The sequence below is a fragment of the Enoplosus armatus genome, chromosome 17, assembly GCF_043641665.1.
Source record: "Enoplosus armatus isolate fEnoArm2 chromosome 17, fEnoArm2.hap1, whole genome shotgun sequence".
Lineage (NCBI taxonomy): Eukaryota > Metazoa > Chordata > Actinopteri > Centrarchiformes > Enoplosidae > Enoplosus > Enoplosus armatus.
The window spans coordinates 2,621,369-2,648,985 of record NC_092196.1 but is presented as its reverse complement, the minus strand read 5'-3'; the positions used below and the strand labels follow the sequence as shown (position 1 = coordinate 2,648,985).

General features: G+C 41.0%; 2 protein-coding genes across 3 annotated transcripts in view; both read right to left on the bottom strand.

The window, feature by feature from the left end:
• Nucleotides 1-14,602, bottom strand: part of abcc1 (ATP binding cassette subfamily C member 1 (ABCC1 blood group)) — a 33,506-nt gene extending 18,904 nt beyond the window's left edge. For both annotated transcript variants that reach the window (XM_070922882.1, XM_070922883.1), the window contains exons 1-11: nucleotides 14,555-14,602; nucleotides 10,670-10,846; nucleotides 8,949-9,077; nucleotides 7,983-8,120; nucleotides 7,613-7,738; nucleotides 6,720-6,781; nucleotides 5,393-5,524; nucleotides 4,876-5,103; nucleotides 2,464-2,641; nucleotides 1,966-2,127; nucleotides 986-1,078 (exon numbers count right to left, since the gene is read on the bottom strand). In XM_070922882.1, the coding sequence (XP_070778983.1) occupies nucleotides 986-1,078; nucleotides 1,966-2,127; nucleotides 2,464-2,641; nucleotides 4,876-5,103; nucleotides 5,393-5,524; nucleotides 6,720-6,781; nucleotides 7,613-7,738; nucleotides 7,983-8,120; nucleotides 8,949-9,077; nucleotides 10,670-10,846; nucleotides 14,555-14,602 (1,473 nt within the window). The remainder of the gene's footprint in view (nucleotides 1-985; nucleotides 1,079-1,965; nucleotides 2,128-2,463; nucleotides 2,642-4,875; nucleotides 5,104-5,392; nucleotides 5,525-6,719; nucleotides 6,782-7,612; nucleotides 7,739-7,982; nucleotides 8,121-8,948; nucleotides 9,078-10,669; nucleotides 10,847-14,554) is intronic.
• Nucleotides 14,603-17,731: 3,129 nt separating this feature from the next.
• LOC139300584 (sarcoplasmic reticulum histidine-rich calcium-binding protein) overlaps nucleotides 17,732-27,617 on the bottom strand; it is a 12,286-nt gene continuing 2,400 nt past the window's right edge. Inside the window, exons 2-6 of the mRNA XM_070923732.1 lie at nucleotides 24,974-25,077; nucleotides 24,634-24,702; nucleotides 18,273-18,324; nucleotides 18,015-18,051; nucleotides 17,732-17,931 (exon numbers count right to left, since the gene is read on the bottom strand). Of these exons, the coding sequence (XP_070779833.1) occupies nucleotides 17,886-17,931; nucleotides 18,015-18,051; nucleotides 18,273-18,324; nucleotides 24,634-24,702; nucleotides 24,974-25,077 (308 nt within the window). The 3' untranslated portion in view covers nucleotides 17,732-17,885. The remainder of the gene's footprint in view (nucleotides 17,932-18,014; nucleotides 18,052-18,272; nucleotides 18,325-24,633; nucleotides 24,703-24,973; nucleotides 25,078-27,617) is intronic.

Here is a 27,617-nt window from a genome sequence, read left to right as displayed (position 1 = left end):
CTCAGGTAAACTAAGACCCGCCCAGGTAGATAAAATCCGAATACCATTTTTTTCCCCAATAAAAGACACGCAATTGTCATTTCATAATGCACAGAGAACAGCGGACCTTCAGCCTTCTCCCCCTTGCGTTCAGGCAGACTCTCACTACAGATTCAGATAGTTCCAAGGTAATAACTAATGCTACAGGAGTGTCGCTATATGCAACCGTACTCTTTAAGCATATGGTCAGAGTACTTGAGCCCCGCTACAATGTGTCACAGGTGCATGTTAGTCAGTCTGTTGTGCCTGCTCTGTATAAACCAGCACAAACTGCAGTTGTGATTATCAACAGGTGAGAGTCTCGCATGGAGCATGTGTGATTATTATTTTATTTCTTGACAATATGCCAGTATTTGAGTGCATTAACTGTTACAGTAAGAATTATGGCTAATTAATGTTTCAACTTTTGAAATAAACAACATAGTATTTGTTTGTTTTCCCTTCTGTATCGTGACCCGAGGTGTTAATATTAACGTTACACATCTTATTTTAACTTATGAGGGCTGTTGGACGGGCTAGCTGGTAATGTTAGCTTCGAAATTGAACTGAACAGTCAGTACAAAATGATGTAATGATAAGTTACCTAGCTAACTAACATAACATCTCTCTGAGTTACTCATAAACCTTTGTTTGACTAGTTTATTACTGAACCCGCCCATCACACACATGCTGCACCACCTACCACCACAAGTAAATTCTCAACCTGAGAAACACTGAGTGCTACAAACTGACACAAGATTAACTGTGGATCCTCAGTGCTCTGTTGGATAGCCCTCTCTGTGTCACTGCATACATGCCCCAACACAATGCGCAGCTCTTTGAGCCATCAGAACATTTAAAAGGCCAGGAAAGGCCAATAAGTGCACCTAGTCATGCTCTTTTGTATGGCTTTAAAAGAGGGAAGTGAAGATTGGTGTGACCGTGTGTGTCTGTGGAGAAGTCCCACCTGGTAGGTTTTGGTTTTCATGGCGATGACAGCATTAACAGGAACCATCAAAACCATTACAGCCACTCCAGCCAGCACTGATGGGCCCAGGTTCTGCACAACAACAGACAAATAAACAATAAAAACACATTAAGGACAGTAAGGCATTTCCACTAATGTTGCCCCGACTACAGGGGTTGCATTAGAATAACCTCTCACGTTCACTGGAAGCCTTTCAGAAGCAGAGCAGCCTCCAGCACACTGCTCTTCAGCACACACACATTTCCAATCCAGTTTCCACTTGATTTGCTTACATTTGTGTTTTACAGCAGATTGATCATTTGTGATGTGGTAACAGATACTGTGCTCTGTTACCTCCTCATACATACACATATACACATACAGCTCATACAGCTGCGACAAGGGCAGAAAGTGACGTTTCAACAGCCGTTAAGCTTTTCAAAGTTTCTAGCTTATAGTTCCACTATCATCAGCTATTCACTAAGTCAATCACACAAAATGGTAGAGATACGTTTCTAATACCAACCAAATTGTGTCCACAGGTCCATCAACTATTCAAAACTGTCAAGTACTGACAGTTAGCACTGAATCCTTTGTCAGGTCTGGTTATTCTTTATAATATTTCCAGATGTCCCAACGTTGCCAGTAATATGATCTTCAGCAATGTTCTTGCATACAGTTATTATGTTAATCTGCTGTGTTTGAGAAGTTTGGCTTGTTTTGTTAAATAAACAAAAAAGGGCAAAAGAAAAAAAAAAGACAAATGCTTGAAAAAAAACATGCTTACAGTATATTCATTCAAAGTAAAGTATCAAAGAATTATTGTTGTGGTATCAGTATTGTTATTGTGTTATTATAAGACAAGTGTTGTTGACTGTCAAAAACCTGCTCACATGAGACTACCTTGGCATGGAGCTGTTGTTGGTTATGATGGCAAACTTGGATCAGTATGACAGTCTATAGTTGCTCAGTAATCGTACCTGCCAGAGAAAGTAGAGGGCCAACACAACCTGCAGAGGTGCAGACCATATCATGTTGATGTAAGTGATGAGGTCCATGAAACGCTGAGCATCCACTGACATCAGGTTGACGATCTCTCCAACTGTGGAGGTACGCCGTGCTGCGCTGCTTATAACCAAGGCCTGAAAGAGCAGATCCAGAGAGGGAAAGTCCTTCCAAAGGTTAGAGTCCAAGATTCACAGCCAAAGCATGCACACAGCTGACTGGGTGAATACATTTTAATAAGTTAATAATAAGTTTTAATCAACTTTGAATTATTGTTTGTAATCAGAGTATCATGATGGCTGAATCAATCTTCCAGGGTGAGAACCGAGGAAGGAGTGAGCAGTACCTGGTTTTTAATACGACTCATCCACTTCATTGCTTGTTATTTAGTTTGTGCTTTTGCATCTTTTCTGTTATTCTTCACTGTATTTATATAGTCTTTACATAAGCACAGAAGAGAAATTTGCCTGTACCTTCCTGTAGACAGCTCCGATGATGGCGGTGCGCAGACGCATGCCTGAGACAAAGCAGACGTGAAAGTACTTCTGGAGGATGAGCGACTGCACACAGGTACATATGAAGAGTAGAGCGGTGTAGAAATAGCCATGCCAGGAGGGGGCACCAGAGTTGTTGACAAAGTGGATCAGCAGCCTGAACGGGATCAAGTGTAGAAAGTCAACATTATGGACATCTTTACCCCATGATTAAATCACCAACAAACTGTTTGTCTGCAATTCGGGCAGCTCTTGACTGTCCTTGTCTTTGTAGTCTCTGGTAGGAAATGTGCTCATTTCCCAGCAGAAATTTGCCTTTGGATGGTTGACAAAGTTGAAAATACCAGTGGCAAGATCCATGAAAGCAAGTATGAACAGTAACGTTTGACTCCAGGACATGATGGTCAACGGGCAAAAAAGAGCCTCAAAGAAGAAGACTCTTTTCAGTCAAAATAGATTGGTTATGAACGCCTTAATAAACAACATATATATATTTTACATCAAAGATGTATCTAAGATGTCATTGTAATAAAAAGTTTTTAAACTTATGTTATTGATGAACTAAGCTGAGCAACTATTTCCTTATTACTGTGCCAACATTTTTCAACTACCACAAGACAAAAAGGAATTGGATGCAAAGAAAATAGCACTCTTATCTCCATTGTAAACACACAATTATTCTTATTCCTATACCAAGAGGTCTCAGTTCTTGCCGACCCCCTCCCCTACCTAGGACAGTCTGACTCTGTCCAACAGCACCAGTTTGAACATACAGACTGGAGTGTGTTTGCCACTCAGGGCACCCTGGCCTCCGACACAAACATTGACTCTTGGACCCTCAATACTTCAACCCTGGTCAAGAAGGCTCACCAGCGTCTCTTCTTCTTGAGGAGACTCAAGAAGGTCCATCTGTCTCCTCAGATTCTAGTTAACGTCTACCACTGCACCATCGAGAGCATCATTACCAACTGCATCCCAGCATGGTACAACAACTACTCTGCACTGCAACTGCCCAATGCATCACCGGTTCTCCATTCCCTGCCACTGAGGCTGTTCAACGCAAGTCATGTCTGCAGAGGATGCGCAGAAGGGACACCTCTCACCCTGGCCACAGACAGTTTGCCCTCCTCCCCTTTGGGAGGCCCTATAGCACTCTTCATTTCAGGGCCAGCAGGCTCATGAACAGCTTCAGCTGTCACCTTGCTGAACTCTGCACCATGATGATATTATTCTCTATAAAATGTCTTACTATTAGCATTACTTGTACTTACACCTGCACTATATATTTTATACTTATACCTACAGTAGCAGGTTTAAGTATAAAATATATAGTGCCTACTGTAACTGCTGCACATGTTCATACCACAGACTGTATAAAAGAAGTGGACGTAGCCACCGTGATGTCACCCATTGGTTTGTGGACTACTGTGTTGAAGACTTGAGCATTATGGCTGTCGCCATCTTGGTTTTTTTTGGAAGCAGAAGTGATCATATTTGGATAAGGGGGTGGAGCTGGGAATCTGAGAATATGAAGACAATATGCACGCCTACCAATACTGGCAACCTGATTGCACCTGGCTCCTGGCTACGCCGTGCAAAGTAGCTGCTAACAAAGTTAGCTTGTAAATGAACTTACCAGAACAGCCGACTCTGTAGAGCCTCTTTTAGTGCAACCGAACGCTGCTATCCTGATTGACAGGTTGCAGTGGTAGTGGCTTGTCAATTACAAGGTAGCCCCGCTCTAAAGCATACCCTGCTTTATCGTCTATTTATTCTAAATGGGAACATCATGCGGTATTGAAGAAGACTTGAAACTAGTGATTGAGACCAGAAATTATTAGGAAAATGTTAACTGAGGTAATAAATCGTAGTGAGAAGTATGGTAATTTTCTCATAGACTTCTTAAATTACACTTATTTTTGGAACGAGTGGAGTCGCACCCTGCTGGTCATTAGGAAGAATGCAGGTTTAAGGCTGAAGTACCTTAAAGCATTGGCTTTATTTTTCAGACCCGGAGGTTGGTGCTTGGTTCATACTGTTTATATCTTAGCATATTCATATCCACCCTATGGGCCTGTGTCCACATAGCATTTTTTTTTGAGCGCCAGCGTCTTTTTTCAATTGTTGCCAATGAGAAAAGAGGGTATGCGGCCGCCTAGTGAAAAGGCACTGATACCGCAGCTGTGATGGTCTGACGGTCTTCCTAGTCCATAATGGTATATACAATGTGGCAAGGTGTCCCCTGAATTGGCGCCCAGCTTTTGCCTGCCCCAAATTAATATTTACCCAATATATCAACCCCAAATACATCCTATAATACATTTCATATAAATCAAATAATGCTACAAGGCTATTTCATCCGATTATCCTATCCTCAAGTTTTTTTCTCACCTGAGGATCTCGGGCCCAACGAACATGAGGATGTCCTGGATGATCTTATAGAGGCAAGAGATGAGGAAGTAGGGCCCGAAGGTCAGGCACAGTGCCCGGAACAGGGAGGGTTCCTTCGTTTTCTGGGGGGTTTTTACAATCAAGATTTCAGACTCTTCCACAGCCCTGCACTCTTTGCCCTCACTGTGCAGGATCCGCTTGGGGGAGTACAAAGTTTTCTGCTCTGTCCTGGGAAGAGAAAATGGAAGGAAAGGCAGATTGCTTCAACGAAATAGTCCAAATAAGATTTTGAGAGGAGAGTCAAGTTAAAACACACTATAACACTCTATCCTGAACTTTGTGCATGTATGTTTTTGTTTCTTCTTTATATTTAATAGCAATTTGCTCGCAGTTATATCGTATCAAAGGAAAGCTAGATACTCCTGTTCCCATGTACATCAAATCTGGTGAGGTTTTACCAAGGTAACAATGTTGAACGTTTCTGTATATTTTCTTGCACTAGTCATTCACTCCTGACCTTTTGACCTTTTGGCACTCTGTGTTCCAGCGACACACCAGCTGAGGAACCACTCTGTGGGAGCGGTCCTCATGGTTCAGAGACCACAGATCCTTCTCCTCCAATGGGCGCTTGTAGCCCGTCACCATCATCCTGGTAGAGACAAGAGGGGAGAGGGAGGAGAAGGAGAGAAGTCCAGTGATACAACACAAAGGATTCAGAAGTGGAATCTGACGCACAAGTAACACAGGAGGGTCATGACTGCCAGAAGGAAAACAATATCAAAAGGCCACAAATGTGGTGCTCAGTCACATGACATTGGTAGCACAACACACACCATCACCAGTGTAATCCTCTTTATCCATTAATAATGTATTTCATTACGTTTTCTCTGCTTCACAGGCACTTTTGGTGAAACCATGACACCAGATTTCTGTCATATAAGTCATCTGACCTTCATTTTTACACATATGGTTTTTCCCCACTGAAGAATAAGACACAGGACAGCTTCATTTTCACAACAATGTTCCAGTGTCTGTAAAATCTTTTCAAGTTGTTTTGTACAACTTCCACCAAAGAAAAGGTAGAGGCAATATTACACTGTGGAGAAAACATGAATAATCATGAGAAAGGCTCCTGCCTGAGACTACATTCTATTCAAAAGTCATCATTTATGATATTTTTCTGGTTAAAATCATCAAGAAATCATGAACTGCAACTCTTGGCTGAATGATAATCAAATGGTAGAGAATTCTTTTTCACAGCCAATATCATGACCAGTTTTCTGACCAGTGTTGTAAGACTTGGCTTAAAACAATATGAACACTGACAGGTTTAGCTAGCTTTCCTCCAGTTACTACTGGCCATTAAAAAATAATTTCTTAACATGCTTCCAATGGAAATGATGGGGGACAAAATCCACAGTCCTTGTTCTATGCAAAACTATATTCCAACATTTATCTGAAGTTAATATGAGGCTTCTGAGTTAGACACATCAAGTCAAGATCTCCCTAAGTTACAGTCTGTTCTGTTTAGAATTCCTTCTTTGTGATTCCCTGGCTGTGTTTCCAAAGGGAATTTTTATACTGAAACAGTACAGTACCTTTTAATACTTTTAATACTTCGGTACTTTTAATATCCTTTACTGACATCCAAAATAACCCATGTACATGACACATGTATCTATTGTGAATTTCTTTTAATCTTCCCAATATCTTCAATGAGTCAACAGCAAGTAAAGAGTCTAAACTCTCTCATGTGTAAAGTCTTCATTAGACTGCACTGTCTTTCGACACACACAAATATTCACACCACATCCACACCACTAGGATATGAATCATCTGCTTACCTGGTGATCCACCAGAAGGTTATTCTTGAGAGGAAAGAAGCTCCAGGCTCAGGGCAGGGATTCTGAAGACAAAAACATTACTGTTAGACCCAAAAGAATTTTCTGCTGTTGAGACACTGATCCGAGGATGAAGTTTTCATCAGCATAAAAGAAGGTGCATAGAGATTCTGCACTTTACTAGTTGTGCATCCATTTAAGATCAGCTGATGAGCGACTAGAAGGATAGAAGCAGTCACAGTGACTACACACTTTAATCAGGGAAGGTGAGCCAAATATACTGTGTGAAGTAAAAGGGAGAGGTGCATACAGGTGTTGTAAAAACAACAAGAAGTTAGTTACTATAGTCAGTAGGTAGAGCTGCAGCAGTTACTCATAGCTCATGGAGGAGATTAAGATATTTCAAAACACTTCATAAGAGTCATAACTCAGTCAAATCTGAACACACAGACATGAAACACATTGTTTTACATTCAGTGTGACTTCCCCACATAAATGCCCATAAATCAGTTTAGGCATGATTGAAAAGCATGATGGATCTAAGGCTACTTACTACTTGCTGGACCTATAAAGAATGTATTTTTTCTGTTTTGGGGGGGCGCAGTTGTCTCGATTTAGTTTGAGGGGGGGCCCAGTGTCAGACTTTGAAAACGTCTGCTCTAGGATGGGAGGTTAAACCCATAGAGGCCCAGTAGAGGGCTCTATCTGTGTTCATAGAACTTGAAAGACAGAATTATCAGGCTTGGCTCAATGCAGCATCCAGCTGGGGCAAGTACACATTTACAAAAAAGTGTAAAATTTTCTACACATGGACATAAATGAGTGGCAAAGTGAAAAACTTCAAAGAGAGGAGCATGGAGAGAAAGAGGCAGATTTACAGTGTGAGGTAGTCTCACCGAGTCTTTAACAGCCTGGGAGAAGAGGGGCGGCTGGTCCGTAAGGCAGGACAGGAACAGAGCAATCAGCAGCAGAGCATAGTAGATATAGAAGGTGGTGTACCTCCACACAGACACCGTCAATAGCTTCAAATACAAAAAACACATCAAGCATTTAATCCATGGAACTTGCTGGTGTAATATATTGTTTTGTTCGTGGTACATCTGCTATAATATTGTCTCTTCTGAAGGTAACTGTGTTTAAGGTCTAGGGAAAGACTTTTTGCATGTGACGATCAAATTCCACACCAAAGCAGTAACATATACAGAGGTTTATCATTATTAACTTTATTAATTCAAATTTAGTTAATCCTGCTTGTTCAAGACTGACCTGGTCCAGGGCCTGGATGATCTTGGACCTAAAGGTGACTGTGGCACACAGCAGTGCCAGCAGCCAGTAGATCAGCATTACTCCAGACGACTGGACTCCTTTCATCCGTTCATACTGGATTAAAAGGGTGGCCAGCAGCTGGAGCACACACACATGTAAACATCATACTTGACATAACATTCAAATATTATTTGAAACAAACACATCTCTATTACTCCATGACTTCTTCCATGTGGGAATAATAAATGTAATAAAGAGATAGATAGGTAGGTAGATAGATAGATAGATAGATAGATAGATAGATAGATAGATAGATAGATAGATAGATAGATAGATAGATAGATAGATAGATAGATAGATAGATAGATAGATAGATAGCTTTATTAATCCCCAAAGGGAAATTAAATTGTCATAGCAGCCAAAAACACAGAATACACAAGAAATATAAGAACAAATACACAAAGAAAATTATACAGAAACGTACATTAACAAGCAAATATACATTAGCAAGCAAACTGCTGAATTTTGTGATTTTTAATGAGAAAGTCAGTTCATATTTCTGACTATGGTCCATCTAGTCTCTGAGAACTATTTCTGCCTGACAGTCCTGGTTCTCTTTATTTTCTTAAAAGACTGCAACCTTATCTTGAAAACACTGGATGGATTACATATCCCATCAGGCCTGGGAAGGCCTTGGGATTCCATTGGAGGAAATAGAGGAGGTAGCTAGAAAGGAGGATGTCTGAAGTTTAACCTGCTGATATGGACCTGGACTTGGATAAGAGTCAGAAAATGAATGGAGGAATGGACTGTAACTTTTTCAGTCCCACTGTCCATCCAAAACACTGTAAAAACTAACATTTAAATAAATCCAAACTAAGCTTTGCTCTAGTCCAAAGAGAGGCGGTGGTTTTGTCATTGAGACACCCTTTCTATATGCTGCACATGCCAAAGATAAAGTCTTACCATGCTGAGGCCCAGTACGGTTGGACTGACTAGGTGGACGGGGGCTGGGACCCTGCTGCCATGACTTCTTTCCCAGAAAGAATAGAAAACATCTGCCCAGCAGATAATCCACAGTAGCAGGCCGACAGCCTGTGGGGAGAAGAACAGCTCACAGCAGATTCTGTTTGATGTAAAACCTCTAACTTCTACATGATTGTAAATTACATTGCATTTTTGTGATAGTGAGTGCTCTTTTTCCACTATGTAAAGTTAGATAGTAAAAAAAAGGGCAATTACAAAGTCATGGTTTACATTTATTGACTGTGTTAGTGCTACCGTTGTACGTGATTATGTGATATATTATATAATTATTTGGAGTATACTGGAGTATTTATTCAGCTTTGTTTCAACACACAGAAATGTTACAGAACATTCTTGAAATAAGAGGAAGGGCAGAATAACAGAATTATTTCATGTGGTGTTAAAATAGGTTCAAAACATACTACATTAAAATTCTATTGCAAAATCAAATGAGTGTGCATTTATATGCACACTACAGGGTTTAGGGGTTAGATCCTAGATCCTATTCACAATATGATGTTTACAGGTGACATTAGTAACTGGTATTTTCAGGGAGTCCAATGGGAGTGTGTTTGACATCTGACAATGTGTTCCTTTGTGTTATGGTCTCAATGAAAACCTTTCACTGAATTATGGGTTTAATTATGATAATCATCCACAGCTCCAAACATTATGTTGTCAGCGTGGACTCCCTTGACTACATATACTCCTTTCAGACACACAGTGATGCAGGTCCTACCTGTGTTAGCGATCTATCTGAACCTCCTGCATGAGCATTTATTTATTCATTTTATTTAATTTCACCTAGATAATCCACTCAGTATCAATAGTGCTTTCCAGGGAGTCCTGGGTACATACATTGAAACAACAAACAACAATTTGTTTGATGCTCACGTCCCAGGAACCAGTCTACAATGCCGGGGTCAGCAAGCTTAGGTCCTCGCCTTTGCCTGCTGCCCGGCCCCAATGCTTATCCTTTCGGGCTGTGCCCAGCTGAACCCCATAGGTCAAGGCCCGACCACCGGACAGCTTCCAGGTCTGGCTCCGGGGGGGGTGCCCTGGTTTCCCTCTTCTGAGCGGAGTGCTGCAGCTCCTTCTTTACCGATTGCAATGTAATGTAGTGTAATTCTGTGGTTTATCAGTGTATTGTATGAACCACACTACAGAGTGCAACAGTGACAACTAGAGATTAAACTGTGACAGTAGTCTCATGTGAAGGTTGAACACCCAATCAGTAGACCAACATTGGCCTGCAAGTATACTCTTTCAGGAGTACTTGTCAGATGGTCGAATAGCTTTGGAAACCCCTCCCCCACACCTTTCTGACACCAAATTGGAGGTCTCTTTTTTCATTCTTAACTATTTCTGTCTCTTTTCACGTGAATAACTAACTGCAACACTATGAATGTCTTCCAATAGAGACTGTCACACTGAAAGTGTGTCATAGATATGTTACAGCCGCCCTCTGTGATGGCCACCTTTTCACTCTGAACACGTCATATGAATCACTTTTTTTCTAGTATAACCTGAGTCTTAAACACACATCTAAGATAACATTTAGACAGGGCAGATTAACATGAAGACAGCAGAAATAATAAAATAAACAACCCTTGCACAGAAAATGACTCCTCAAAAAAAAAATCAAGGGTCACATCACTCACAGTTTTAGCTTTGTTGAGGTGACTCATACATATGTAGCCGTGGTCATGGCTGCGGAGGTAGATGACGTAGATGGGGGCACAAGTCCAGAGGTAGAGACATGGCAGCCACACCAGGACAGTGTTCTGGAAGCATTGGGTGAGGTCTGGGTTAGCAGCGTACCATGTACGGTTCCAATCCTGGTAGAGGCAAGAAGAAGGAAGAGGATAAAGCCAAAGAGTCATTGAGATTTTCTTAAAAGAAACTGCCTGAGTAACCGAACGGCAGCTGAAAACAAAATTCTGACCACAAAACAACTTTTGAACCGCAATATGTGAATGAAACAATGCTTTTCAGTTCGATTAAAAGGTACCTTTTAAAACAGCAATGATCTATTTGGCCATTAGGTGCAGAGGAACATCAAAACACTGCAAGATGCACAACAATCCTATTAGCCGCTTATTAAAGCTGGTACGATCATACAGGAAATGTACCAAAGTCAGACGAGTTGAGTGATAACGACTAATTTCAGCACCATGAGCCACCCTTCCATAATTGTCAGTCAACTGATTCAATGTTCTTATTATTGGACGGTATCGAGGTATTACTATATTCTAGGGTATTTACAAATCCCGAAAGTATGATTTTCAATACCATCAAAAATACAGATGCTGCTCTTTCTATTAAACTGATACTGAATGCGGTGTAACACTACAGGTGATAGAATTAAAACTATTGTCGTTTCAATTAAGTTATAAAGTCAGGAAATAATTGGCCTTTTCCCCATCATTCTGTGAGCAACCGTGATCTGATTTTATGCCGCACACGGCATGAGTCTGAGAAGAGCAGGGCACAGTGAAAGGAGCTGGTTACCTCGCTGAGAAGTTGCAGGTGTGCAGCCCGCCGCCTGCAGCTCTACAGCGCTAAAACAAAGTGCTGAGATAGGTCTGGCTATGCGAGACTACTCTTCATCTAACAGCTCATAGTGGCTTCTCTTTCTTGTTCCATTACTCCCTGCAATATTTCAAACTGATCCGCTGTCAAAAATGTCGAAAATGACCGTTGTCTTGTTTTGTAGACGCATTTTAGATGAACGATAGCGGGCAGTGCTAATGTCACTGACAAACGCACAGCACTTCCTGTGACCTTCAAAATAAAAGTCTACTCGTGTCTCGCCAGTTAAATGCTATTAATGTGAAGCTGCAGCAGTACGAAATGTTCCTTTCGAATTAGCAATAACTTAATCCAGTTTTTACCTTATTCGGTAGATGTTGACTTTTATTATTTAAATGAAACTCAAGACTGCTGGGGAACTTCCCATGATGCACTGAGCTTTCCTCCTCTCCCTCTCCATCTTTACATATTCATGTCCCACCAATGCATGTTACTAACTTTATATCTTCCCCAGAGTTTCTTTGTGCTTTCTAGTCACACAGGTTCCTGTGGTTTGTGGTCCTGGTACACCTGGCTGCTGCTGCCATGGGCCCGCTTGACTTTCATCACTACAATTATTATTTTTAGTCATAGTTCTGTTACTATTAAAGTTGTTATTGCTATTACTAATCATATTCACTTATTATTACAGCTATAACTACTATTATAAGTCATATTTCCATTATTAGAATTATAGCTGCTATGGCTACTGCTGGTGCTGCTATACATCTCTGTGTGTCTCTCTGTGTGTCGCCATAGTGTTTGCTCATGGTGGGAACTGTGGGGTCTCTATAATAATATTATAAAGAGACCTGCTCTATTTGTAAAGTGTCATGAGATGATTTTTGTTGTGATTTGGTGCTATATAAATAAAACTGAACTGAATTGAATTGAACTAAACCCAGCAAGATTTGTCCAAGGTGGCTAATTGCATATTAGACACACAGTATTGTAGGTTAGAAAATTTCATACATGCAAGGCTGGTCTGGGACCAAAAATCGGACACACACTCCTGCTCACTCTGTCCCTCGTCTTCCCTGTCACACGCCTGTTCCTCTCCTCTTTCTGCTCCTCTGCCTGGCAGTGGCCGTGGTCAGCCACCTGTCCTCCTTCCACCTGTTGCTGCATAGTGGCGGGTATTGCTGTCACAGTAGACGTTGAAGCTACTGCTGCAGCCCCTTCAACAAACATATCTGTGATTTTTGCACATTTGGGGGCATCTGCATAAAGATTATTTCCTCCACGTCTCCCCTGTATTTTATCTTATTCATGTCGGTTGCAGATACACATGCGTTGCTTAATGAAGCCACTGATCCCAAGAGGGGAGAGGTTTAAAGATGTGATTGGGCCAGCCCAATGTGAATTAAGAAAATATGTGGCAATGTACCTGTTTTATGGGCCGGTCACACACAAAAAAGCAGTGTCGGCCCTTAAGGCCCATCAGGAAAGTGCCTGGTCTACCAGATGGCCTGTCCAGCCCTTCTTTTTTTTAACTATATAAATACCACCATACATCGGATACCCAGGTGAAATGTCAGAAAAGTATGAAAAAATAGATGCCGCCCAAGCCTAGTTCTTATATCAGCAATGAAACACTGTGCAGATGTATACTGGGTTCAAATAACACAATGTAATGACTTTACAGTAATCCAGTAAAGTCAAGAGCGTGGTTTAAAACTTTGAGTCTGGCAGTCATTACTGTCAAACATCACTGAGCAGGGGCGCCCTGGTGGCTCACCTGGTGGAGCTGTGTGTCATCCCCCCTCTCTCTCTCTTGCCTTTCCTGTCCGTCTTAAGCTGGCACTATATATTAAAAGGCAAAAGTGCCCAAAAAATCTCTTAATAAAAAAATAAAAAAAATTGGGAAAGAGTGAGAAAAGAACTGTCCGGTCTGCAGGTGTCTTGAATCAGTCATAAGATGATTTCTCAGCATGTATTTGAAACCAAAGAATGTGCTTTTCAGTGTCCCTATACTTCCTCTTTTATACAAAATACAATTTATTTTCAACTAGTTCAGTCAAATTCATTCACTTTTTCCTTCACGGCCAGTTCCCTTGTACAGTCTCTGTCACTGCTAGCTCTACTGTAGACCTGAGGGCGGTGTCACCATCTGTATCTTTCACCTGCCAGCAACATGCTCAACCAGATGTGCTCATCACGGCCCCCAAACCAGGAGGGGTGGGGGGTGGGGGGGAGTGCTGGAACATGCTTGGGCCTCCATAACAACTGGAACATGCTCAGCCTCGATAACAGCTGGAACATGCTCAGCCTTGATAATAGCTGAAACATGGGTGTAACTGTGACTAAGAGACCAGTGAAATGAAAGTTTCAAAAAGTAATTCACTTACAAACTAAAAAAGTGGTATCAAGACGATCAATATATTAAAAAGCAATAAGTCTAATTTTTATTTCGCAATGTATTACTCAAACGATGTCATAACTTACTCAGCAGCCAATTGTGTACTTTACCGGGGACAAGTCTTGTTTGTTATGACACGTTCCCTAACATTAATGGTGCAGTACAGTGGCACAAACTCCAAACCAGTGTCACAACATGGTTAGTTGACCGGGGTTTTATGGCATCTCGGGGGGACGGGAGCGCAGCAGGTTGTGCTATGTGTACCGGTGAACGGTACTGCAGCGGATATGATACATTAGGGTCGCCTGGGGTATATAGAAGTTTGTGTCTGGAATCAGGCTGGCGATGTATTATAATGCTGAAGCTGATACAGACTCATACAGAGACACCACAGTGCAGTGCGTGCATAGTATTAAGACAACACGGGGGCACCGGCACGTGGATAAGCCGGTTATTTAGTGAAGCCAGGCTGTTGTTACGTAGAACAGTTTCTACGTAGTTACCGAACTTACCGGGGCTGAGTTGGGTCTAACAGCATGTGCCGGTAGCTAATAACAACAGCGGGAATATTTTAAGATAAAGGGGAAAAACACGAAGGTCGTGGAAATAAACTCACCCAAAACGGATCAGAACTGTCCGGATTGCAGAACTTGTCAAACCCCATTCGCTGCGACGCAATGGAAGTTCAAGTTCTCTTGTTAGGACTGTTTTTGGAGCTCAGCTTTGGTTTTGTAACCTGACTTTAGAGGCAAAGCGGAAGGTTATTTCCTCTTCTTCTTCTTTGGTATTTTACAGATAGCGTGAAAGGTGTATACTGCCACCTGCTGTACCAGAGAATGTAATATCTCTAACCACACAGTGAAAGTTCCCTTTGACATCTCTACACCGAGCCTCGAGTCTGACGGCGCTCTCTGTTACCTTTCAATTACAAAGCTCACATTTGTCAGACTGTTTTTTGTCTGTTTCTTTGACATACTTTTGTATTTTACAATATTCCCTACCACCACTGTTTTAATCCCATATCTTCTGCCAAAAAGACATTATTTCTTAATCGATCAACATTTGATTTCAGTTTTACCAAAATGAATTGAAAGAACTGAAGTAAAGTCCATTTGCCAATTTATCTGCAGCAAGGCTGCAGTACAACCCAGCAAGGCTAACTGCCCCGTCAGGGACTCCAAAAGCCAAATGTTGCTGCATGTCAAGTGGTTGTTGGTATAAACGAACTTGCAGCACTAAAGTACAATATCACTAAAGTGGGGTCAGACTGTACACTACACTTTTACCTCTGCTCTCTGTAGACTGGTGATATTATTTCTTCTGTAAAGATATTCATATTGGAAACTATATGTTTTAGTAATACCTTTGTTCATTCTGGGATACACAATATGTTCCTGGTTTTCAGATCAATCTTAGAACTAGTTGAGTAATGAACAGACTTTTGAAAATATTCTTATATTCTCAATAATCAATGTTACCCAAGCTCTTACCTGATATCTCTCATCTTTGTTCTCTCATCCAATGGTAGCTGGGATCAGGCTGCGGAGCGCTATGACAGGACAAGATGGTTTAAATGATGTTCTCCATCTATAGATTGTTTTCAAACTCAGTAAAAATGACTATTATGCCCAGGTTTTTATTTCTGTTCCAAGCAATACCAGTGTGTATCCCTAAATCCTTTTTTAAGGACTTAAATAAACTCATATCTACTTTCATCTGGAATAAAAAAGTACCCAGAATATGGAAGGAATATTTGGAAAGACAAAAAGGAGATGGTGGGCTGTCTCTACCCAATTTTTTGTATTATTACTGGGCTGCTAATATCCACAAAAGTCTCTAATGTATCAGATGATGACTCCCCGGTCTGGTGTCGAATGGAACAGTATTCAAGTAATGCGGTTTCGCTTCGCTCTTTAATTTGCTCTCCACTACCCCTTAGTAAACGTTGTTGGACGAACAACCCAATAATTTCTGGCTGCCTGAAGATATGGTCGCAGTTTAGGATTCACTTTAAGCATAAACAAGCTCTTGTCACTTCCCCTATTCTTGCGAACATCAATTTTGCCCCATCTCTCACAGACCCATCTTTTCAATTGTGGCATAGGAGAGGGATTAAATGTGTGATGGACCTTTTTAGGGAAGGGCATTTCATTTCCTTTGAACAGCTAAAGAAAGACTTCAGCATCCCTCAGTCACATTTCTTTAGATACCTACCGGTGCGGAGTTATGTTAAAACACACTTCTCTTTAACAACCCCTCAGAATACATGGATAGATGAATGTTTGAACATGGACCCAGTTGACAGAGGTATGGTGTCTGTGTTATATGATAATATCCAGAGGGTTGCCGTCATATCACTTAACCGTTTAGCAAGGCTGTGGGAGGAAGAATTGAGAACCACCATTTCAGATGTAGATTGGCAGGCAGCAATTACATTGGTACACTCTTCCTCAATATGTATTCGACATGGGTTGCTGCAATTTAAGGTTCTGCACAGGTTACATTTATCTGCAAGTAAACTAGCCAAACTCTACCCTGGTTTAGACCCAACTTGCATCAGATGCAGGCAGGACCCAGCTAGCCTCAGTCACATGTTTTGGCTTTGCCCGAAACTGTCTCTATTTTGGACAGGTATATTTGATACATTTTCATATATGTGTAATAAAGTTATCAGTCCCAACCCATTGACTGCATTATTTGGGGTTGTCCCTCAGGAGACACCAATAACTAGGCACCAGGCTGAGGCTATAGCATTCTCCACTCTTTTGGCTCGACGTCTAATACTCCGTAGTTGGAAGAAGGTTACACCCCCCCTCTCATAGGCGTTGGGTGGAGGAGGTGATGTCCCATCTCTCAAACTTGAACAACTTAAATACACTGCCAGGGGCACTACTCATAGATATTATAAAGTTTGGCAACCATTTCTATCGTATTTTGAGGATGAACTCCCTTCCCTTAATATAGTGTAGCCTAAGTCCCCCCCCCCCCCCCCCTCTTTTTTATTTTATTTTATTTTTATTTTTATTTGTGTTTATATGTAACTCTGTATATGCAGTCATGCGTGTATAGGCATATATGTGTATGTATAACTACTTTGTGTATACCGAGTGATTTATCTGTTTTATTCTCCTGATCTTGTATTTATTTATTATAATTATTATTTATTTTTATTTCTTTCCCCTCTGGTCTGGGGTATTGAGTACTAGTGTGAGTGTATAATGTGAAAATCAATAAAAATATTTGAATAATAATAGATTGTTTTCAAACTATACATGGATATTTAAATATTTGAATATCTGATTGTCTTACATGGCTATTTCTCTCTAAATATTATATCATTATAGATAAATATAGATTTAAAGTATCTGAAGAGTTGACTCTTTTTGTAGCATCATATTTACAGTAACCCCTGGGCTTAGGGATGATCTCAAGTCAAAAGGCTAAAGTCAAGGGAAATCACGAGTCACTGATCGAGTTGAAAGTCTGTTTTGATTTTGTCTAAAGTTATCAGATTCATGACTCGTGTTGCGTCTTACTCGAGTCCAAGTCATGTGACTGGAGTCCACACCTCTTTCTATTACTTTTCTGACTTCAGGCAGCATGTTGGCTTAATCCACTCTACAGGAAAGCTTTCTTTCATTTTCTTTCATAGAAACAGTACTCAGACTATTGAGCATTTTAAAATCAATAAATCAATAACTGTCAAACCTCTTTATTATTCAACATATCCCAAATATGACTTCAAATATTTCATTTTCCTTAAAAGTCAACTTGTCAGTTAACAACAGTACACAAATATATTAAGTTATTTTTTGAACATTTTCTATTCAGTCATTGGTGAGCAAACGTTTAATGTTCTCAAGGAAAAAGACAAAAATAACAGTGAAAATCAGAAGTGAAGGTGAAACATATTAGTTGGGCCACATGGTGGCAACATATGGTTGGGTTCAGTTGTCATCATCATCATCATCATCAAAGACATCAGCTACGGTCCTGTGGATGGAGAGACAAACAGAAGCAACAGGTTGTGGTTCATAATGTTTGAACAGTTTCAGTTTAGTGTAAATATGACTTACTTGTAGATTGATCCAGTCACTTCATCAAGAAAACCTCCTGAAGAAAAAAGACAAAATAAGCAGTTTGTATTATTCCCGTTCCTGTTTGGTCATCTTTAGTTCTTCAGCCTAACCTTCAGCCATCACTGCTGTTCTGTTTAGAACTATGAATCAAGTCCCAAAAAGCTTCTTGTTGTATAACTGGACTGACCAGTTAGAATGAGCTACAGAAAAACTTTCCTTTCTAATGTGATATTATAAAAATGTGTATTTACTCACCAGGCTGGCAAAGAGTTTGGCAAACAGGACACACATGGCAGTAAGTGCACATCTGTGAACAAGACAAAGTAATGTGTACATGTAAACAGTTTCATGGTTTAACAAGAAGCCTAATCCATTTGTCTGACCCCAGAGCTGTCTGTTCCCAACACAAAGTGAGACTACACTGCCATAGGTTACCCCATACAGCTACAAAAACATTTTCATGTCTGCTCATATGTCAGATGTATGGAAGCCCATTTCTATCAAATATAAAATCAAATGATAATCAAATGATCAGATTTTAGGAATGACAAACATAACAATACTCTCATGTAGTTGAAATTATGTCAAAACTTTGACATACTAAATCAAAATAATGAGATTTACTGAGTCCAAATTGACTTTTAAAATTTGATTCACATTCTTAAAAAGTCTACACTTTGACTCATGTCAAAGTTTTGACTTAGTATCTCACAATTTTGCCGTAGTATCTCATAATCTTTACTTTTTTATCCTCCCTGACTTTTCTTTTTTTTTCCTTTCTATTTTTATTGCTGAGAGGACTTAGCAATATGTAAATGGAAATAATTGCAAATGTATAATTGGCACCATAGGCAGCCAAAATGGCACTGAAAGGCAAACATTTAAATATTTTGTACTTCAGTACCAGTTGAAGATGATTGGTGAATGCTACTGTGCCTTACTGAGGTTTAGTCATTCAAGGAACATTTCTTTCCTCACCATGTGATGAGTTAAATTTAAATTTAAATCTTGTGCAGTTGTTAAGGCACAATGACTTTCACGTGTGACATCAAGCCAAATGAGTGACAGGACTGAAAGCCTAGTGGCTGCTTAGAAACTATGCACTTTGCACAACATGAACATTTTATGGCGTCTGAAATATGTAAATTGGAATTTTGGCAGATAGTACAAACAGTAAAGCTCATATTCTTCACAGCAAATTTCAAGTAAAAACAGACGTTGGATTTTTCAAGCATGGGTTTTGGATCAGGTTTTTTGGTCAGCATTCTTGGGCTTTAAAGTCCAAAGGGCCTCAAGTTGTTTGGTTTTCAACAAGATTAAGAGTATTCAGCCATGCTGAAATGCTGATGTTTAGCAAGTAATGTTTACCATGTTTACCATCTTAGTTAGCATGCTAATATTTGCCAATTAGCTTGAAATTGTAGGTTACATTGTTACCGTTGTTCCCTGAGTGAAAAGACTCCACCCAGCTACATATTCCATATGTGTGGGGGAACATTCCCCCACCTGACAGATGACGTGGATAATTATTTAAGACACACCAGTAGTACTGGCGCGCATGGGAATATAAGGCACAGCTGTGCGTGATTGCTCTGATTTTCCTTAATTGACACCTGATTCTGAGCAACCTCAAAGTGGAGAGATAGTGTCTTGACTCAGAGAGCAACGGTTACAATGTAACCTACAGTTCTCTATCGTATTGAGACTATCTCTCCACCCAACTACATATTCCATATGTATGGGGACTCTGTATGACACCTCGAGAATCCCAAAACCATCACCAGTGCTCTAACCACATACACAACCCTATGGGCCCAAATCTGTGCTACAAACAAACTATACAAATGTACAATACAAGTTGACTGCTGCTGCTGTATGCTTAGGAGCAAGGCGCTACCTAGAGCCTCACCTGCCCCGCAAGACGCCAAGGCTAGTGACCACAGGGGTGAAGGAGCGCTCAGCCAGCCTGCCTGATGCAAGGCCAACTGACTGGTTTAAGTGGGACCCACGCAAGACCAATTCCCCAAAGGAAGTGGAAAGGAAGGGTGAACGTAGACAGAGTTGACAAAGTACCTGCTGTGCAGATTTCTGTTAGAGATGCCCCTTTCCACAGTGCCCAGGAGGTCGCAACTCCACGGGTGTGCGCCTGTACTCCAGGCGGCACTAGCACTCCTGCCCCCTTGTACGCCTGCTTGATCACTTCTGTGATCCAGTGGGACAGTCTAGCCTTTGACAGTGGTCTACCCTGACATTCCTGTTTATAGCACACAAAGAGTTGTCCGTCATCCTGTGGGCCCATATGGCCCTGAGGGGGCCATAGAAGCTGAGGATGTTTTATGAGTCTGTGGTGGCCAGTGCTATCCTCTATGCTGTTGCATACTGGGGCAGCAGGCTGAGGGTAGCGGACTCCAACAGACTCAACAAACTGATCCGCAAGGCCAGTGACGTTGTGGGGGTGGAGCTGGACTCTCTGACGGTGGTGTCAGAGAGGAGAATGCTGTCCAAGCTGCGGGGCATCTTGGACAATGCTTCACATCCTCTCCATGATGTGCTGGTCAGACACAAGAGCAGCTTCAGTGGGAGACTCATTCCTCCCAAATGTACAACAGAGCGCCACAGGAAATCATTCCTGCCTGTGGCCATCAAACTGTTCAACTCCTCCCTCTGAGTGTCACTGACACTCAGAAGAAAGAGACTGGAAACCTGGACCTACTTCACCTGTTCATATACTACCTCATTATTTATTCTTTCAATGTGCCAGTGCAATACATATATGTTATACACAACAATGCAATACATACATATATATATATATATATATATATATATATATATATATATATATATACACTATATTGCCAAAAGTATTCACTCACCCATCCAAATAATTGAAATCAGGTGGTCCAATCACTTCCATGGCCACAGGTGTATAAAATCATGCACCAAGGCATGCAGACTGTTTCTACAAACATTTGTGAAAGAATGGGTCGCTCTCAGGAGCTCAGTGAATTCCAGCGTGGTACTGTGATAGGATGCCACCTGTGCAACAAGTCCAGTCGTGGAATTTCCTCGCTCCTAAATATTCCACAGTCAACTGTCAGTGGTATTATAACAAGGTGGAAGCGATTGGGAATGACAGCAACTCAGCCACGAAGTGGTAGGCCACGTAAAGTGACGGAGCGGGGTCAGCGGACGCTGAGGCGCATAGTGCGCAGAGGTCAATCGCTACAGACCTCCAAACTTCATGTGGCCTTCAGATAAGCTCAAGAACAGTGCGTAGAGAGCTTCATGGAATGGGTTTCCATGGTCGAACAGCTGCATCCAAGCCATACATCACCAAGTGCAATGCAAAGCGTCGGATGCACTGATGTAAAGCACGCCGCCACTGGACTCTAGAGCAGTGGAGACGCGTTCTCTGGAGTGACGAATCGCGCTTCACCATCTGGCGATCTGATGGACGAGTCTGGGTTTGGCGGTTGCCAGGAGAACGGTACTTGTCTGACTGCATTGTGCCAAGTGTAAAGTTTGGTGGAGGGGGGATTATGGTGTGGGGTTGTTTTTCAGGAGCTGGGCTTGGCCCCTTAGTTCCAGTGAAAGGAACTCTGAATGCTTCAGCATACCAAGAGATTTTGGACAATTCCATGCTCCCAACTTTGTGGGAACGGATGGCCCCTTCCTGTTCCAACATGACTGTGCACCAGTGCACAAAGCAAGGTCCATAAAGACATGGATGAGAGAGTTTGGTGTGGATGAACTTGACTGGCCTGCACAGAGTGCTGACCTCAACCCAATAGAACACCTTTGAGATGAATTAGAGCAGAAACTGAGAGCCAGGCCTTCTCGTCCAACATCAGTGTGTGACCTCACAAATGCGCTTCTGGAAGAATGGTCAAAAATTCCCATAAACACACTCCTAAACCTTGTGGAAAGCCTTCCCAGGAGTTGAAGCTGTTATAGCTGCAAAGGGTGGACCGACGTCATATTAAACCCTATGGATTAAGAATGGGATGTCACTTAAATTCATATGCGAGTCAAGGCAGGTGAGCCAATACTTTTGGCAATATAGTGTATATATATACACACACACACACACACACATGCATATACATTGTTATTGTATACATTTTTTACTTTTATTTTCACTTAAATACTGTAAATGTGTATATTTCTATTTTTATTTTTATTCTTTATTTTCTAGTTCTTATTTTTATATTTTGTATATACTTAAGCTCTAACTTTATGCTACTTTCTAATCTTGAATGGGAGCACCGGTACTGTACAATTTCCCCCCGGGGATCAATAAAGTATTTCTGATTCTGATTCTGATTCTGATAAAGCTCAATGACTTGGTTGGGGTTGGGATGCAGCACTACTTCCCCATCATCTGGTCTAAACCTGCAAGCCCCTTGTGGACTGATAGGGCTTGCATCCGGTTGTGGCCCCTGAGGTCCAGGATTGGTCTTAGTCTCCAATCCCATATGGGGATGAGGAAATAGCGGGAATAGAACCCAGCCCACCAATACCCTGGCTCTATCTCCTTGATTGCTCCTTTCGCCAGGAGGGTAGAAACCTCCATCTGTAACACCTCCAAATAGGACCTCAGGTGCTCAGGGGGTTGCCGAGGGCATTCAGCCTGAGCAGGTGACCTACGCCCACCCTGGCGGTGGCCAATGGTACCAGACACCTCCTGAGCACAGCGGCAGGCTTCTTGCTACTTGTTGCAGCGAGGCACTGACCTCTTGGCCAAACGTAGCTGACGGCACTACAGGCAGCTTCATCAGACACTTCATCAGGCTGGGTCCTTCTGCTGCAGCCTGGACTGAGATAACCACAAATGTCACCTCACCAACCACAGTGCAGCCATAGCCTTGCCAGCCGCCTCTGCCCGCTGTTTTATCAGCCTAAGGAGCATGAAAGCAACTTGCCTCAGCTCCTCAATAAATTGAGGCTTGTAATCCTGGCCTTTATCATTCTGTGAATTTGTAAATTTGTAAATTATAGTTGTTGTTTTTTATAATTGTTCTTATAGTTTTTTAGAATGGTCTTTATTGTTTTTATTCATTATATGTTGATTTTTCTTACTTCTGTCTCTTGCTGTTGCACTATCCTGTATGCTGCTATAACAATGCAAATTTTCCCGCTGAGGGATTAATAAAGAATTATCTTATCTTATCTAAATCCTGCATAAGCTGCCGCTGATATAGTGAAAGGATAGCCCCTGTGTTAGCTAGCTGCACCTGGACAACAATGGCTCTGTGCATCTTAGCCAACAAGGCATCCATCATCTTACAGTTTCTACTGGGGGTGCCTGCTATGCCCAGGATGGACTTTGGTGGTGAACTCAAAGCTGCTATAGCCTGATCCACTGGGGGCAACTGACCACAGCACGGAAAAGGTGGCTGGCCTAGTCCACCAAGCCTCATCAAAGAGGGAGGGTGCGGAGTCAGCCTCTGCCGAGGGTTTGATACCGAGGGCCCTAGAAGCCCTTTCCACCAGAACTCTAGTGAGGTGGCTCAATTGTGTGCTGCGCTCACTGCCTTCTTCCTCTGGAACCGCCTATCGACATCTTCTTCCTCCTCCTCTTCCTCTATATCTGTGGCCATGGGGTACGGGGCGGTTGCCCTGCTCATCCTTGCAGATAGAGGGGCGGGGCCTAACCTATATTCTGAGCCCAGCTCCCTTAGCTCTGCCCCGGCAAGACACACATTGATCATGCCCATCTTCTGCGGGCATATGCATCCCACAGCCTGCACAGGAGTGAACCCCTGCCATTTCCAATTGTTTGTCCTCTCTTTGGAAATGTGAAGAGAAGCACACTCCTTGGTTTCACAGATTCCAACTTTGAGTTACACCCAGACACAAGTGGGCACAGCCATGCAATACACCCCGTATGGTGCACTTCTATCACCCCTGGCAAACTCAGCACACACCGCTGCTTCACATCGACAATGTGGATTCCACAATGGGGCCACCTGAATGCGTCAGGCATCTCAGAGCAATCACGCACACCTGTGCCTTATATTCCTGTGCATGCCAGAACTATAGGTTTGTCTTTAATAATTATGCAGGTCATCTGTCAGGTGTGCCACCATGTTTCCCGAACAGTCAGGGCATTACCAAAAGTCATTAGGATTCATCTGCTGGGGAACATGAATATTTATGTATTTATGACAATCTGCCAAGACAGATCAAAGTGTTGATCAGGGGAAAATAAAGAATTTTGATCTGCTTGTGGTGCTACAGACAAGGTCAAGAAGTCACCTACAGGTCCTCTGGAGACCATGAACTTAAGGTTCATACAGAAGTGGTTCTGATTTGGTTGACATTTTTGGTGTGGTGGAGTGAAATATTTTGAGAAATATCGCCTATATATATATATGTGTGTGTGTGTGTGTGTGTGTGTATGTGTGTGTGTGTGTGTGTGTGTGTGTGTGTGTGTGTGTGTTTTATATTGATATAGATTAATTGTATTCCATTTGGTTGAAAATGTGTAGCATCATTTGTGTCATCACTTCTTACATGTATGACAAAACAAAGCCGGTTAAGATTTTCCTTTGCTTAGAGGAGAGTATGGACTGACCTGAAGTTAAATGTCACATAATGGGTATTTCCTCACCTTGCAGTCATCACAGTGTTCAGACTTGTCTCCCTCTTCACAAGGACATTTGTCACAGGTGTCACAGTGCTGGAAGAACACACATTTAGTTTGAAACAAATCTAGGAAGCCGTTCATCAGAGTTGGAAAGGACTATACATACAGACAGAACAGAACCTACAGAGTGGACACATGTAGAGTGCTTGATTAATGTACGCCTTCCATTTCAATACAAAAAACAAATCTCAGCTGTTTAATCTTTAGCACAGTTGCTTCTCATCACTATGCACTGTGATCTCTGGATTTCTGATGACTACAGGTGACACTGACTTTAATTTCTCAAATTTATTTTCAGACATACCTCACAGAATTGACAATACGAGCACACAGAGCCCTTATGATAATCATCGTCGTTGTTGTCGTCATCATCGTCATCGTCGTCATCGTCGTCATCATCGTCATCATCTGCACATAATATTATACATGATATAAATATAAAAAAATATACAAATATATGACTTTTAAAGTAAAATACCTGAACAAATCAACAATGCTACACCATGTTACACATGGAGTGAGAGTGGTTTGCTTGCCATTTACAGTTCACAGTCATTTTGGAGTAAAATTTTTCACTTTTGACAGACAAATGAAGTCCATATAAAACAATAATTTAAAATATATTTATTAATATATATGTCTCTTTTCATGGGCTCCACAGGACTGGGATCATGTTTTTTTTATGTGATTATATAAATCTATATTTGTCACACCTCCAACCACAAGTAATGCTGATAGTAAGACATTATATACAGAATAAGGTATGGTATGTTATCCAGAGTGTATACACCGTATTCATATCATACCTTATTCTGCATATAAACTCTTACTATTAGCATTACTTGTACTTACACCTGCACTATATATTTTATACCTGCACTGCCTACTGTAGCAGCTGCACATGTTCATACTGTATACATCCGTGCATATTCATATCTACCCCTTATGTTTATTGCCTCTATATGTACATCATTCTGCACTTTGTTGCTTTTTACATTTCTGGTAAAATGTTAAACTGCATTTCATTGTCTCAGTACCTGTACTGTATTCAATAAAGTTGAATCTAATCTAATCTAATGTAATCAAGTCTAAGAGTTGTTAGATTACTTTTTACTCATTAAGTCAGACTTCTGGGAAAAGTAAAGACTCTTAGAATAAAGTCATAATTCTGGATTAAACTTAAAATCAGGGAATAAAGTCATAATTCTTTACTCGTTTCCCTTTCAATGGTGTGAATTATAAAACGAAAATGTATGTTATGAATACTGAGTAACCAAAAAACAGAAACCCCTGAACAATGTCATGCAATCTGTCCTGTAACAACAACATTTTTCATTGCTGTTGACACTGTTGGAGGTGTTAGCACAGAGTTGGGTTCTGTGCTGACCTTTGAGGCTGTAGATTGCAGTCTTTACTATGTTAGATTGTCAGTGTTTCTAATATTTTTGCTCCTCCATAGACAGCTAAAAGTATGATTGCCAACCAAGCAAAGACACCGCGTTGAGGGGTCTGGTGTCAAAATAGAGTTTAATGTTTTAATTGATATTGTGCTCATATGGCACATATTCCAAAATAAAACGTGTTTAATTAAATTACCACAACATGAGGCAAACCTGGGGCCATGAAGCATTCCATAATAGGTTGGTATCTGTGTGCTGTGTGAACTGTATATGATGGGAAGAGAGAGGAAGGAGGGTCACAGCTAATTTTTGCTCTGGGGCCCCCCTTGTGAGCCATGTTTCAGTGTATTCTTGCATTCCAGTGTATTCAGTCCTGAACAACTCCACCACAGCCTCAAAAAAAATGCCATAAAATTGAAGTGAGTGAACACACAAACACGCAGTCTCAGCAAAAGCAACATTTTAGTAACTGCTGTACGGTAATTGCATTACATTGCATTGTGTTATAGTTGCCTCTATTTTTCTGTTGACTAGTCAATTAGAATACATCTGTATATGTTAATTTTCATTGATTTCATTTTTGACATTTTCGGTTTAAGTTCATGTTCAATTTAAACCAAACTCACGGTGACCAACAGGGGCGGAAGATGTATTCAGATCCTTTACTGTGGTAAAAGTAGCAATAGCACAATGTAAATATACTGAATTACAAGGAAAAGCCCTAAATTCAAAATGTCATTTAAGTAAAACTACGAAAGTATTATCAGCAAATGTACTTGGGCGGCATGGTGGCGCAGTGGTTAGCACTGTCACACGGGAAGTAAAGCTGGTTAGAGCGGTGTGTGAATGGGTGAATGAGACTTAGCTATAAAGTGCTTTGGGAACCGTGAAGGTTGAAAAGCGCTATATAAGTGAGATCATTTACCATTTACCATTTACTTAAAGTATCAGAGTAAAAGTAGAATGGCGCCTGTCTTTTATCATTGTGTATAATAATTGTAGTATAATTATTATTATTATTACTTATGCACTAACCTTTACGCAGCATTTTAATGTTATGGGTCTATAACAATGTATCATATTTTATATAAGCTGACAACATGATTTGGATGTAGTAAAATATGAATTTGTAAAGTAACTAGCTCTTAGATAAATGTAGTGGAGTATTAGGTAACAAAAGTGGGCACCACATAATTGCACATTCCACCACTGTGACACATTTATAATATAAATATGTTGCAAAATACTTTTTGACACAATAAGAATGTTATTACATTTGTTGTCACCAGTAACAATTACACTTTGGAGGTAATATTTGACCATTCAATTTTTTGTGTTTACTACATCTTCACGTTTACTTTACCATTACTGCCATGGTTTCAAAGTGTTGGTAATGCAAAGAAAATGTTTCACTCAGATGTTAAAATCTGTGTCAGACCCTTCATTTTAATTAAGACTGTTGCAGTCATTTTACATTCGTTGTATCTCCCCACTAGTATAATCTCACAGACAAGCATTTATAAAACACAGTTCATATAGAACATGCTG